At 38.9% G+C, this 13,974-nt stretch overlaps 1 protein-coding gene across 3 annotated transcripts in view; it reads left to right on the top strand.

Moving 5' to 3' along the window:
* The window catches only part of TBC1D5 (TBC1 domain family member 5), a 558,005-nt gene that overhangs the window by 284,836 nt on the left and 259,195 nt on the right, over positions 1–13,974 (top strand). For all 3 annotated transcript variants that reach the window (XM_081234126.1, XM_081234127.1, XM_081234125.1), the window contains 3 exons: positions 11,563–11,671; positions 13,143–13,232; positions 13,333–13,407. In XM_081234126.1, the coding sequence (XP_081090252.1) occupies positions 11,563–11,671; positions 13,143–13,232; positions 13,333–13,407 (274 nt within the window). The remainder of the gene's footprint in view (positions 1–11,562; positions 11,672–13,142; positions 13,233–13,332; positions 13,408–13,974) is intronic.

The following is a 13,974-nucleotide window of genomic DNA, read 5'->3' as shown; positions in this document are numbered from 1 at the left end:
ACCTTCCTGATTCCTAATTACTTCATTTGTGAAGCTGGAGTATTAACAGCTCCTATATCACAGAGTTGTAGAGGACAGACCTACAAATGTGTAGAACTGCTAAACCAGTCACCTAACACATAGTGAGTAACAATACTAGTTTCTTTCTTCTTTCTCTCTTTTCTAAAACTTCCTTTAAGTTTGTTTGTTTTTTTTTTTTTTTTCGGTACGCGGGCCTCTCACTGTTGTGGTCTCCCCCGTTGCGGAGCACAGGCTCCGGACGCGCAGGCTCAGCGGCCATGGCTCACGGGCCCAGCCGCTCCGCGGCATGTGGGATCTTCCCGGACCGGGGCACGAACCCGTGTCCCCTGCATCGGCAGGCGGACTCTCAACTACTGCGCCACCAGGGAAGCCCCCCTTCCTTTAAGTTTTAATCAACTTTTTCGCCTAACAAAGTTGGCCTTCATCTCAGAAAAGTATTTTAAATTTACTCATCTTATTTATTTTTGGCTGCATTGGGTCTTCGTTGCTGCGCACAGGTTTTCTCTAGTTGCAGCGAGCGGGGGCTACTCTTTGTTGCGGGGCACGGGCTCTAGGCACGCGGGCTTCAGTAGTTGTGGCACACGGGCTCAGTAGCTGTGGCGCAAGGGCTTAGTTGCTCCTTGGCATGTGAGATCTCCCTGGACCAGGGATCAAACCCGTGTCCCCTGCCTTGGCAGGCGGATTCTTAACCACTGAGCCACCAGGGAAGTATTTTAAAATTCTATATAGTTTTAAAGTGGCAATAAATTTCTGATGTTTGATTTGATGGACAATTTATACATCTCAAAGATATAGTTTAAGGGTGAAATTTACATAGAATATTTTAATAAAATTAGTATTTAATATTTGTCTCTTTTCTATATCAGATTACCTTGCCTTTTGAGGGAAAGTGGCAGTGGTTAATAATCCTATTTTTTCATTTATTATTAATCCAGAGCTTTCAAAATTGCTTTTCTGACATTTGTTTATATATATATAAGCATATATATATATATATATATATATATATATATATATATATATATATATATATATATATATATATACATCCATTTCCATTCCGGCATATGGAAAAACCCAAACGAACTTTTTGGCCAACCCAAATATATATGAAAGTTTGTTGTTCATCATGAGACCTAACGTATCTTCATTCATTCTGCAGATCGTTATTCTGCACCCATTACAGGCCAGCCAGTGTGCTAGACAAAGATTAAAACAAAGACCCTGTTCTTGGTGCACTTGTGATCTAGGAGGGGAGACAGACATGGAAGCAACGAGCATACGTGAGGACTGGTGTCATCGTGGGGGCATTTCACCAAGAACTAGGGGAATACCAGACGGGCTAGTTAATATTGAGGGTGGGTTGTGGTTGGGAGGATAGATAGTTTGCTAGACAAAGTAGATGAACAGGAGTTTTCCGTGAGGTGAACGATATGAACAAAGACATTCTTCATTTTCTACTTCAGCAATGCATTTTTTGGGAGTTTGGGGCACTCAGAATGGGTAGATTCAGTTGGCCTTGTATTTGTCAGTGACAAACTCATACAACATGGGTATTTACATATAACTGTTTCATTGTGGTGACATTGTTACTTTGCAGGAACTGCTATTTTGACAGTAGATTTCAGTGTATCATAGATGTTTGATACATCTAAATCAGTGATCAAAAATGTTAACTGGGAGTTGAAAATGTGAATCTTTAAATTGCACAAAATTATATGAAATAGTTGATAATGTTACAATTGAGAGTGAATATTATGTGCCTAGAAATAAGGGAGAAATCAGTAAACCAGCTATGGAATAAAATTAGCCTGGTAATGAGAGAATATTTGAAAATTAAAAAGATGTCCTAGTATCATCTGAACATACGGACCTAGTTTTCATTCCATGATTATAGAGGCACTTTTCTGAGATAGATATAGAAGTAGTTTAGTCTGGTAGACATATTCTCAAGGAGTTTCAAAGATTGTATTTCCAGCTACTTGTTCAGATTAGAAAACTAATTTGGATGACATGACCAAGTCTCTGAACCCATCTGAAGCAAAGCAGAATAGTTGCACACCATCTCTTCACTCTCACTCCAGTGTTTAACATGCTTCGAGATCTTAAAGCTCCCTTGAGTGGTAGAGCCCCACTGTCGCTGAATCAGGCACAGAGTTCTGGTTGTTTGGATCTTATTCGGTTCACAAGAATAAATTTATAATCTCCAAAGTAACTCCTGTCCTTTGCTTGCCCGTCCCTCTCCACAGGCACCACAGGGCCACGCTCAGAGCCTGAGTCTCTCCTTTGTATTCTGACCTCATTTATTCCCACCTGAGAGATCTGGGGTAGGGTGGAGGGGGTAGGATAAATTAAGAGAGCCGGAGTGGTCTGTTTGGCATTTTGAACACTGCTCCCACCCCCGTTTCTCCTGCTGCCCCTGAGCTGCTGATGGAGCCTGCTCCCTAGAGAAGGAGCCCATTTTCCTGCCTCTGTCTCTCTAGGCACCATTCCTAATTATAGTATTTTTAAAAGTTCTGTAGAAAAAAATGAAAATTTTCTTCCGGGGCTGATTTTCAATCTTATAGTAGCATTCCACGCAACAACTTTATGAAAACATCCCGCTCTCGTTCATTATAAAGATATCTGTGGTCGTATAATTAATTGTTTTGTGGCATCCATTTGGGAATATCTGAATTATCACGTGTATGAACTAACAGAACAGCAAATAACAAAGTAACGAAAGGTCTTTTATGAAGTCAGGACTAGATTTGGGTTCTTTTGAAGTACATGAACTTTCAAATAACAAAATTTCAGCAGTGGAGAATATGTCTGCATATTAACAGAGGATTTTTTATGAAGCATAATTTAAATTGGGCAAGGAGGTCGTGAGGAAACCACTCGTCTTCCACTGTGACGTGGAGCAGCTGTTTCAAAAAATTGGTGCGAGAAGTACCGCTGCCACTGGTGTTCAGGCCTGCATGGGAAGCAGCGTGCGGGCTGGAACCGGGTCTCCACACCCTGATTCCTCCACTTCAGTGTCTCCCAGTGTCTAGTGTTGAGAAAAGGGATCTCCCCTCTTTTCTTTGTAGATGCAGTAACATATCAGTTATTTAGAGGTCAAATTTCTAATATCTTCACCCAAGGAAGATGTAATCAGAAAGTTAGAAATGGGGAAAATGTTAAAATAGCCAAAGAATTTGTTTATTTAGGTAGATTTAGTCACAGGAAAGCCCGTCCAGTTCTTAAAGTGCTTCCACTTACCTAGTTTCTCATTTTTTTTTCCTTGAAAAAGGATAATATAGTTTATGTAATTGAAATAGGCTAGAATGTATGACAGTTCAAAGTTTACTTTGTTGTCTTGGTTTTAGAAAAGAAAAAGTGAGCAAGTGACGGGGGTGGAGATTTAGGATTTCTGAAAGCTAACATATTATTTTACGAATCGATAGCTGATCACCTGAAAACAATGGCCATGAGAGAAATGCCACTAAAAACAGAATGGAAAACTCCAAAAGCCAAGCAGTGTGGAGTTATTTAATGTAGAAGCAAATAGCCATGCATTCCCCAAATGTATCACATCTGGAAAAAAACTCCTTTAAGTTTTAGAAACGTTTTGGTACTCTCAACATTTTTGAGTTGAGAAAATGGCATACATTGGCCTTTCATCATGCTGGGTAAATTAGGTATTCAAGCATGGATTTTTAAAATCAGTGCATTTTTTTTTCTTTTTAACTATAAATGAGTGATGTTTTCTAGTCACCCTGGGGTTGGGGGTATTTCCTTATTTTTCCAGGGGCCCATGTAAAGTTGTTTTCCCAGGTACATTAGTCTAACAAATTATAAAGTACACATTGACCTTGGATTAAAGTTTATTTGATCACGTGGCCCGCTGATCTTCATTTTAAATTACCATTTCCTGGATCTTTGAGCCAGTCTCTTGCCAAGTATGGTTATAATATGCTCATAGTCCAAACCTCAGGTCTGATACTTTCCAGTATCGATCATTTTTGGTTACTTATAGATGTACCACTGTCATCACTAAAGATCTGCTTTTCTAACTTTTATGTGTGTGTGTGTGTGTATGTGTGAGTGTGCGTTTATGTGTGAGTGCACGTGTGTGTGAGTGTTTGTGTGTGAGCGTGTTGTGTGTGTGTGAACGTGTGTTGTGTGTTAGCGTGTGAATGTGAGTGTGTGTGTGTGAGTGTGTATGTGTGAGTAAAGAGGGAGGTGGGAGGAAGCAGGAGGCAGAGAGTGGTGACGGAGACAGAAATACAGTGGGAGGCAGTGAGCTAAGAGACGAAAAAGAAAAAAAGAAAAAATAACTTTTACATGTATATCTGATTTTACTTATAGTGAATTTTTTTTTTTTTTGCGGTACACGGGCCTCTCACTGTTGTGGCCTCTCCCGTTGCGGAGCACAGGCTCCAGACGCGCAGGCTCAGCGGCCATGGCTTACGGGCCCAGCCACCCCGCGGCATGTGGGATCCTCCCGGACCAGGGCCCAAACCCGCGTCCCCTGCACCGGCAGGCGGACTCTCAACCACTGCGCCACCAGGGAAGCCCCCAGAGTGAATTTTATACTGTGTTACGTCTCTCATAGAATCATCTTGATTTTTTAACCACTTGTATAGTCTAGCTTTTAATGTATTTCTGTCTTCTTTCCCCAGGGACACTATATGAGTATGTATCATGTGCATATTTATCTTTACATCTCTTGAACCTTTTTAGTTGGTACTTTAAAAGGGAATGCATATATGAATGGTTTATCATCCTAAAACAGTTCCACTGTCTGGTATAGGAACCACTAGTGACATGGGGCTAAGTTTAGGTTTAAATTAATTAAAATAAGACAATAAACAATTGTAATTCAGTTGCACTAGCCATATTTCACTTGTTTAGTAGCCACGTGTGAGTAGTGATTACCATATTGGATGGTCAGATAGAGGACATTTCTGTCATCTTAGGAAGTTCTATTGCATAGTGCTGGTCATCAAATGAGTGATGGATTCAGTTAAAATATAATCCACTTAAATCTTTTTAAGAGAAAGTATTTATTTCAAAAGTACATGTATTTCTATATGTGTTATTCCCTACAAGTCAACCCCGTCTTGGAAAACATGGTTTAAGAAACAGGATTGACTTTTAATTAGGACATCAGATTTTGGGAAATAAATGCTTTCTTCTAAATGACTAGAAAATAATTTGTTTTCAGTTCTGTATTTCCATTGCAGTATTGTTTACATCATAGACTGTGTGGTAAATTCTTTATCATATAGAAAATAAGATATCAAGTCCATGCTGGTTATCACCAATAACAAGGAAAACGAGGGCGGGACGGGGGCCAAGAAGGTGGAGGTCTGCAGCGAGGTGTCTTGAAGAAAGGGATTTCCCCTACGTGTTAATTACATAAGAAACATCAGTAAACCATGGAATAGAAAACATTCATTTCAGACAACTTCGTAGCAATTGTCTGGAACAGGTCCTTTTCTCACCTCATTTCTATATGTTTGATCCTTTGATTAGTAATATGACTTTTATAATGTGCTTAATTTTTTATAACCTCATGATACAGCTTTTCTTATTTCTTTTCTAAAAGTACATTTGTTGAGTACTTTTAATATGATCCTGAATTTAGAAGCTCTTAAACACTATATTTTGAAGAAAATAATACATTAAAAAAATTATTATATCTGACAGTCCAAAACTGTTGCTAACTCAGTTGTTATCCACCTTGTGAATATTGACATGGAAGCTCAAGATTTCTCAATTCACAGTTAAATCCAAACCCGAATCAAAACATCATTGTAAATTAATTTTAACAAATCACCACACGCTGAACTATCAGTTGCCTTTGTTTCAATGATGCCTCATCACATGAGAACATTTTTCACCTAGAAATATGAAGAAATCCATTTTAGGCTTGCGAATAATTGTGAGTTGTTTTTGTTTTTATATGTATTTATATATGTATAAGTAATATGCCCTGATGTTTCATTATGGAGGGGAAAAAAAAAGCTTTAAATAAAAGTAAGTTTTAAAAAATTCCTGATATAGGAAGCAAAAAAGCCAGTATAGTTTCTAATTGCTTTTTAGAGTCTCTGAGTTCCCTCATTACCTGTGATTTAAGCTAAAAATGAGGTAATTATAGATAACATCAGTGTTTATCTGGTTGATCTTGGCACCTGCAGTCCTAATGTTGTAGCTTACCCAGATCTGGTGCCACACTTTATAGTCTGATGCTGACATACCTAATTTACACTTCTCCTATTTCCTTTGATTTTTAAGTTAGACATTCCTTGTTCTATTTCGATAGTATTTTAAAAACCACCCCTTTAAAATGGTGTAAAGGCACATACTCTTCTATGTGGAATATTGGAATCATGGTACAGCCCTTTCATTAAGATAAATCTTTCCCTATTTCTATACAGATTAAAAAATTTACTGTGTCCTTTCTCCCTTTGCATTTGATAAAGCAAATATGATCGTAATTAATATGGCAATCTCCTCACATATTGGTGTGCACTTTAGGATTATAAAATTGTATAAACCATTGTGTGTCAGATGCAGTTTTCTTACCTGTGGTTCCTCACCTTCAAGTATTCTACCCAACTTGTCTGCCTTAAAGACCACCTTCCTTTGACCTGGCCTTTAGTTCTACTGTTCTACTAGTCTACTGTTCCTCTACTGTTCTACTTTTCCTCTAGTCACATCTCAAAGATGAGATGACGATGGTTGACTGGTGACCTTGTAAACCACAGGGCCATCTCTGAGAGCTCCTGTTCCACCCTGCTGCCCCCAGCTTGTCTGTGACTTCTCGACCTTCCCTGTGGTGACGAGCCCTCCTCTGCTCCACGCAGCAACTTTATTATCAGTAAAAGCCAACGTAGCTCCTCTTGACCAAGTATTGGAGATACTCAGTACTAGACTGTAGTAGTATGTAGTGTGTAGTCTATGAACTCTTCTCAGTTATTGTAATTGTCTGGATTTCTTACATTAGCTCCGCAGAGACATTGTTCCCTGTCTAAATAAAGCCAGAAAATCGGGTGAAACCATCATATAAAGTATAGAGTATAAAGTTATTTTCTCTAGTGTATCCTCATTTGGGACAACAATTCAGAAATTTTTTATTCCAGAATTGCCTCGTCATTTTTGCATTCTTTAGGTTACAAAAGTATTTAAACAATTAAATTGAGAAGGTGCTAACCAGTTTCATACTAATTTTATGTGTGTATCTTGGGAAAATACATTAAAATATATAATTAGAAATAGTTATCTCCTTATGATCATCAGCTGTATTTCTTCACTGCAAATACTAGTTGATTTCCATGTCAAAAAAAAAAATTGCAAGAGCCTTAACTACCTAAATAGTTCTTCTTAAATGAAAGGCATCCATTGCTGCTGCAAAAATTAATTTCACTTATTTAGAAATTATTGTAGTGTTCATGGCCAGTTCTTCCCTGAGGAGCACAGAGGTGTTCTCAGAATCCTGAACACAGTGCTTCCAGGGCAGCCACTACTAATCGGCTAGCATTGGCAAGGGAAATGAAACAGCCCATTCCTGCCTCTTCTTGCTTAGATGCTGGTTACGTTTTCAGGGACCCAGTGCCTGCAATGCAGAGTCGTTGCCACTAGATGGCACTAGTGCGTTATCCAGAGAGTTTTTAAGGCCCAGGTTCCATTTGAGGCGATTATGCACCTAAATGTCCCATGTGTTCTTAAACCACTCACAACATCTGTTGACTTACTTTCTCAGTCCAACTGGTGAAAACTTCTCTCTATACTTTTGGACTTGATGTTCAAACTCTAAAAATGTAAGGAAGAAAATATAAGGTCGCATTCCTATCTTGCCTTGTTGCCAGGGGCCGTTTATGTCCCTTGATGTGTGGAGTATTATGCTTCCCTTTAGTGTTTTCAGCCATGTTATTCTGGAAGGTGCTTTTCCTAATTCTCATTCCATTTCTCTCTTGACAACTTATTTAATTTTTCTGGGCCTCAGTTTTGTCATTCATGGAGGGGGGAGGGGTTAAAATTATTCACCCCAGGAGGGTTGTTGCAGAGGTTAAAAGTGATTTACCCAGAATATTATATATTTCGAATGGACTTTTTATAAGCATTTTTGAATGGATTTTTTTTTAACATTTTGAGAACATCGCTGCTAGATTTTTGCTGTGACAGACTATATGTTTTCCTGTGTAAGACAAAGTTTAGCAACTACCTTTTCTTTATTTTTTTAATTAAACGGCAAAATTCCACCACTGACTCCTCAGTACTTACTATTGTTTTCCCAGGTCTTCACCTGAGTTCAGGAGTGTTGTCCACCATTTGTATTTGTGATTGGAAAAAACTTTTATTTTTTTCCAGCTCCCTTCAAAGGGCTCAACTTTCCAACATTTTGTCCTCTATAGACTGTTTAACCTCTGACAGCTCAGTTTTTAGGGTGGCATTTCAGTGCCTACGGGGATACTATTTATCATTTTTTATACCGAGTTCTACTTTTTAGATATAAAATTATTTCACCCTCCTCTGCACTGCCAGAGTGCTTTGCCTTAATCATGTGATTATTGGTTTACACATCCGTCTACTCCCTTTAACTTTTTTAAATATGCTTTTTCAAATATCTCTGAGTGCTAAGCACACAGTAGGCACTGAATAAATGTTTATTATGTTTACTCTGTATCACAGTTTATTAATGAAGCACCATTCCGTAGAAGAGAAAGACAATTAATATGTTTTCTCGTGGCTTTTATGTAGTATCTCTGTTGTTAGAGCTCTCCATCAGTTTGAGATTTGTGCCTTAACTGGAACTATATGAGTACCTATGAATAAATTTAAATGATTGTGAATTTCAGAGAGAATGTTTCCATTTCGCATGCCTCAGTCTCCTTTATTCTTTACCAACACCGTAATCAAGGCACAGGGTCTTATTTGAGCTAACAAATAATTATCCTTCATTACGTAAGTGGTGTGTAACTTGACCTTGAAAGGCTCCTGACCTTGACAAGATGGCAATGAATCTCGCCACCAGCTGTGTCTACTTTCACAATGTCTTGGTACCTGTGAATAGGAGCTGATTTTGGAAGAGGCTGAAAGAGTCATTGCCTCACACTTTACCTCTCTGATTGGGAAGGTATTGGCGTTTTCAGGCCACGGAACTGCATGGTCTCGGACAAATTATTCCATTTGAAATCTGTGCTTTCTGTTCATAGACCACAAGCTATTTAAACATAGGCACGTTTTCGGAGCTGTATTCCTGTAACGCTCTTTGTACTCGTTTTTTTATCCCCTCTTTGAGTATTACTACAAACTGTATAAAAACAAAACTTGAACAGTGAGATGTGGGTAATATATGTGAAACTGTTGGGAAATGGATAATATATTTAAAGTATGATACATAATACAAATGGACTAAAGTGATGTTCCAAAAACTCAAGAATTCAGTGAACATTTCTTTGAACTTGGAGTGGCTAAGGATTACTTAAGCCTGAAAACAATGGAAAGAGCATCAAGAGGAAATAAATGTTAGGTTTAAATTATACACAAAAAGCTTCAGCGTGTTGAAAATCAAAATAATTGTGTTAAAAATACGTATATATGGGAGCTTCCCTGTGGCGCAGTGGTTGAGAGTCCGCCTGCCGATGCAGGGGACATGGGTTCGTGCCCCGGTCTGGGAAGATCCCACATGCCGCGAAGCGGCTGGGCCCGTGAGCCATGACCGCTGAGCCTGCGCGTCCGGAGCCTGTGCTCCGCAACGGGAGAGGCCACAACAGTGAGAGGCCCGCGTACCGCAAAAAAAAAAAAAAAAAAAAACATATATATATATATATATATATATATATATATATGGCAGACAAAGGTGTGATGTCTTTAAGGTATGAAAAACTCCTCTCGGAACAATAAGCCCAAGACACCAAGATAAAAGCTGTGTTATAATTATTATTAATATTAATTTTCTAAAATGTTATGATATGCCAGTCCCTTCTAAGGACTATTCATATATTTTAATTCTCATGATAATTATTTGAGATAGATGCTATTATTATTATTCCATTTTACAGAAAGGAAGTTTTAAAAAAGAAGAAATAAAATGGCCCAAAAGCATGAAAAATTTTTGGTTTTACTAATATACAAAAGCAAGTGAAATCAAAATGAAATATTATTTTCTTTCATGAATAGGGTGATGGAAATAAGACATTTTCATGGAGCAGTGGTAGGAATTTCTTTCTTTCCAGCATAGGGTTGGCCTGTGTGTCGCATTTGTCACACTTAGCCACAAGCCCCTTCTGACAGAAGCTTGGCACGGCTGGAGATCAGTGCTGCGGGGCTGAGGCTGGAAGTTCTCCTGCTCGTGGCGTTAGGGAACGTGCCATTACCTCGGCCACTCTTCTGGAAACCTCTGTGGGGAAGATGCAGCTTGCTCTGCAGTCAGGGTTTTGCACGTTAGGTGTGCAGTTGGTTATGATACCGGCTCTAAGATCGCCTTGCGTATGGCTGTCCTTTCTGAACACGAGTTGGGTCTGGCCGGCGACAACTGTGTGTTACAGAGAAGGATGATTGAGGGGTTTAGAGGCTTTCTCTCGCGAGTTGGTCTCTGAAGAGATTGCCAGGCTTGCAGCTTTGATAATAAATTTTACATTATAAGTTTATTGTGGCATTATGGAATCTGAGAGAAATTTCATAAAGCTGCACTCAGTAGCCTCAACTGTTGACAAATGGTTCTTGATGTTTAGTTTGGTACCAGACACAGGGAATATAGGTTTGCTTCCTTTATTCAAACTCAGTAAATGGTTTGGGACAATTAATTTCCAATTGTTTCCCAGTAGGGCAGATTTACTTGTATATTAATGAGGCACAGGTGTTGGGCCCCTGGTGTCTGCATGCCTGGGAGGCATATTTCAGTTGTTTATCTCCTCAGCCATAGGTACAGGCGGCAGGGTACTCAAGCTTGCCTTTCACAGTTTTTACAGTGAGGCTTTTAAATTTTTTTGATGTTTTTTTCACATTTGCCTGCACCTGTTAAAATTTTAAAACTGATCGTGTGGAAAGAAGTTGCAGAGATTTCAATAGTAAATTGTACTAAAAACTAAAGAAAGTAGTCTTCTATATAATTGCCCAGCTTGACATGAAAGAAAAATGAGTTGATTTAATGAAATATTTCAGGTGAGAAGCCAATACGATCCATGGCTCACTTTTTGGTTGTGTATTTTTGGAGCAAGTATATCTTTGTCAATGGCTAAAGCAGTCATATACTTATATTAATATTCATTTTTTTCTTGTTGATTCACTGAACTGCAGTACCATCATTTTAGAGGCAGTGGAATAGCCTCCATAGACATTAGGAATTTCAGTAGCTGGCATAATTATAGCGATCTACATATTCATTAAATCTACTAAAGAACTCTGTCCAAAAAGACAGCCATGCATTCAGAAACAGTACACAAATAAATATATACGTTTTAAAAGTTGCATTTCTGAGACTTATTTAAAATTAAATTCCTGTAGCAGTCCTCTCCAAGCAGAGAATTTTAACAAAAGGATCCCCATGCTTTGGTTTCTTGCATCTAGGAAAGAATGGGAAGAACTATTTGTAAACAACAATTACTTGGCAACAATAAGGCAGAAGGGGATTAATGGGCAGCTGAGAAGCAGCAGATTCCGCAGCATTTGCTGGAAGGTAAGAAGAAAATATTTATTTACAGTTTGTAGTTGCAGTATATCAACACATTACCTGATGCCCCAGAAGATCACCCATGCGGGGGATCACTGAATTTTCCAAGAGACTTCACTCTCGAGGTTTTGGCTATCCAGGTTTATCTTTCATAGGACATTTGCTAATAAGGTTGAACCACCTTAGCCCTGGATAGCCGGCGATGGTGAAGGAGTCATTTGAAATAACGGTCTTTTCATCCCATTTGATGGCGTGGAACTCAAGTAACGCCTTCCGGGTCCCCAGAGGCATTCGCAGAAATCCTTGCTGCTGGAAGGGGGTGTGCGTGTGTGTGAATGTTTTCAGGCTCCTACTATATCAAGTGCCGTCATGTAGTCGCTCTCCCTTTTTTCTTCACGAATAACAGATGGAAAAGATTTTCCATATTTTTTGTACTAGAAACACCGAGAGAGGGGCAGCAAGAAGGAGAACTGGAGGGAGATTAGGTCAGTCTCCTTCCAGAGAAAGCCCATCGGTCACCACATGAGTGATGATGAGCTACAGTATCTCTTTCATCGCTCAGAAATCTGTCCCTTTTTGTTCGCTCAAAGTGAATCAATTTAGATTGAGACTCACTTTTAAAATGACTTCTCTTGAAAGTTGTTTAGGTAGGATTCATCTGCACAAATTCAGCATACGGAGCCTGCAAGTGAAGACAGTAAGGAACACATAATGTAGTAGACAGTTTGAAATTTAATTATTTAGATTTAATAGTCGAAGTGCATTCTTCTTGCGTTTGGTGCAGGCAGTGGAGGCAGGGGTTGTGCTGCTCGGCTGTTTGTACACAGGAGGTTTGGGCCCACCCCCAACTCCTTGTTGTTGAACTTTTTAATGTCTCCTTCATTCGCTAAAAATAAACTCAAACCCAGATTTTTTTTAATGTTGTATTAAGCTAAATTAAATCAAATTTGTCTTTTTAAGAATGCTTGTTATTTTCATAAGCTGACTGCTAGTTGTAAATTACGTTTTCTGCTGTAGAAGGAGAGGCTTCAGTGCTCAGGCTGTGTCCTCAGATTGTTCCTCTCTGTCCTTTACCTGCTTGTTTGAAGACAGATCTGAAACCTTGAAACTACAAATTGGACCTTGCGCCTGTTCATACACCCCAGAAGCCCCCCCCCTTAATGTAAGAATGTAAAATAGAATTGTACTCGAACCTCAATGAATTTTTCTTGTTCACTTTTATTATAAATTTGGAGGGGAGGTTGATTCCACCTTGTGATGTAGCTTTTGGGATCTTGTTCTTTGGCCTTTGTTCACTTTTGGAATTGTCCAAATTTATATATTTCTTAAATACCCCCAAATGTAATTGACTGAGGATTGGAATGATAACATGAATATGAATATCTTCTTCAGTTTTCAGGTGGTGCCATTTGCCATAGTTTGACATTTTACTTCTTAGGATTTTTATGAAAGTTTCCTTTTTTTTTTTTTTTGACAGCTCTTTCTTTGTGTTCTTCCTCAAGATAAAAGTCAGTGGATAAATAGAATTAAAGAATTAAGAGCATGGTATAGCAACATTAAAGAAATAGTAAGTTGTACTTTAATTAATGGAATTGTTTTCTTAAGTATGCTTTGGAGTCCAGTAGCCTCTGATCTTTGCATTTGTGTTTTCTCTCTTTCTTTCCCAGCACATCACAAACCCGAGGAAGGTTGTTGGCCAGCAAGACTTGATGATCAATAATCCCCTTTCCCAGGATGAAGGGGTAAAGTTTGTCTTTATTCATATCTCAACCGCTTTTACCCATAAGAGTATGCTTATGTCTTGTTATCCATCACCACGAAAGCAGTGTTATACCATACCAATTATTATTATTTTTTTACCCCACAAGTTATACCACCTAAAACCAGATGGGCTTTATTCCATGCCAATGGTCTATTTCTGGGGAAGGGCACTGCCAAGAAGAGGCCCCAGGGGTCTGCAAGAGCCGAGGGTCAGAGAGAAGAGCACGAAGCTGAGGGTAGAACTGTCCTCCCAGGGTCTCAGGGGGGAGCGGGAAGGCTGCGGAGAGCCTCCCTTCCTGACAAAGGTGGAGAAGGCTTCACCTGGAAGGACTAAGTCACACGAAGGAAAGCAACTGTTTGTAGTGAATCTGTGAACAAGTTTTTAAAGATCACGAAAAAGATCAGGCCCACAAGGAGTAATTACTACCTCAGAGGTATTGATAGTGTAACTTCTTCAGTTGCTGCTCTAATTCCTATTTCCATGTTAACAGACTTTTTTTTCTCTATTTTCTACATAGTATTAACATTTCTTTTTCCTGATACATGTA

This window comes from Mesoplodon bidens, assembly GCF_964165515.1.
Source record: "Mesoplodon bidens genome assembly, chromosome: 5".
In the NCBI taxonomy this organism is placed as follows: Eukaryota; Metazoa; Chordata; class Mammalia; order Artiodactyla; family Ziphiidae; genus Mesoplodon; species Mesoplodon bidens.
This window is presented reverse-complemented; position numbering and strand designations above follow the sequence as displayed.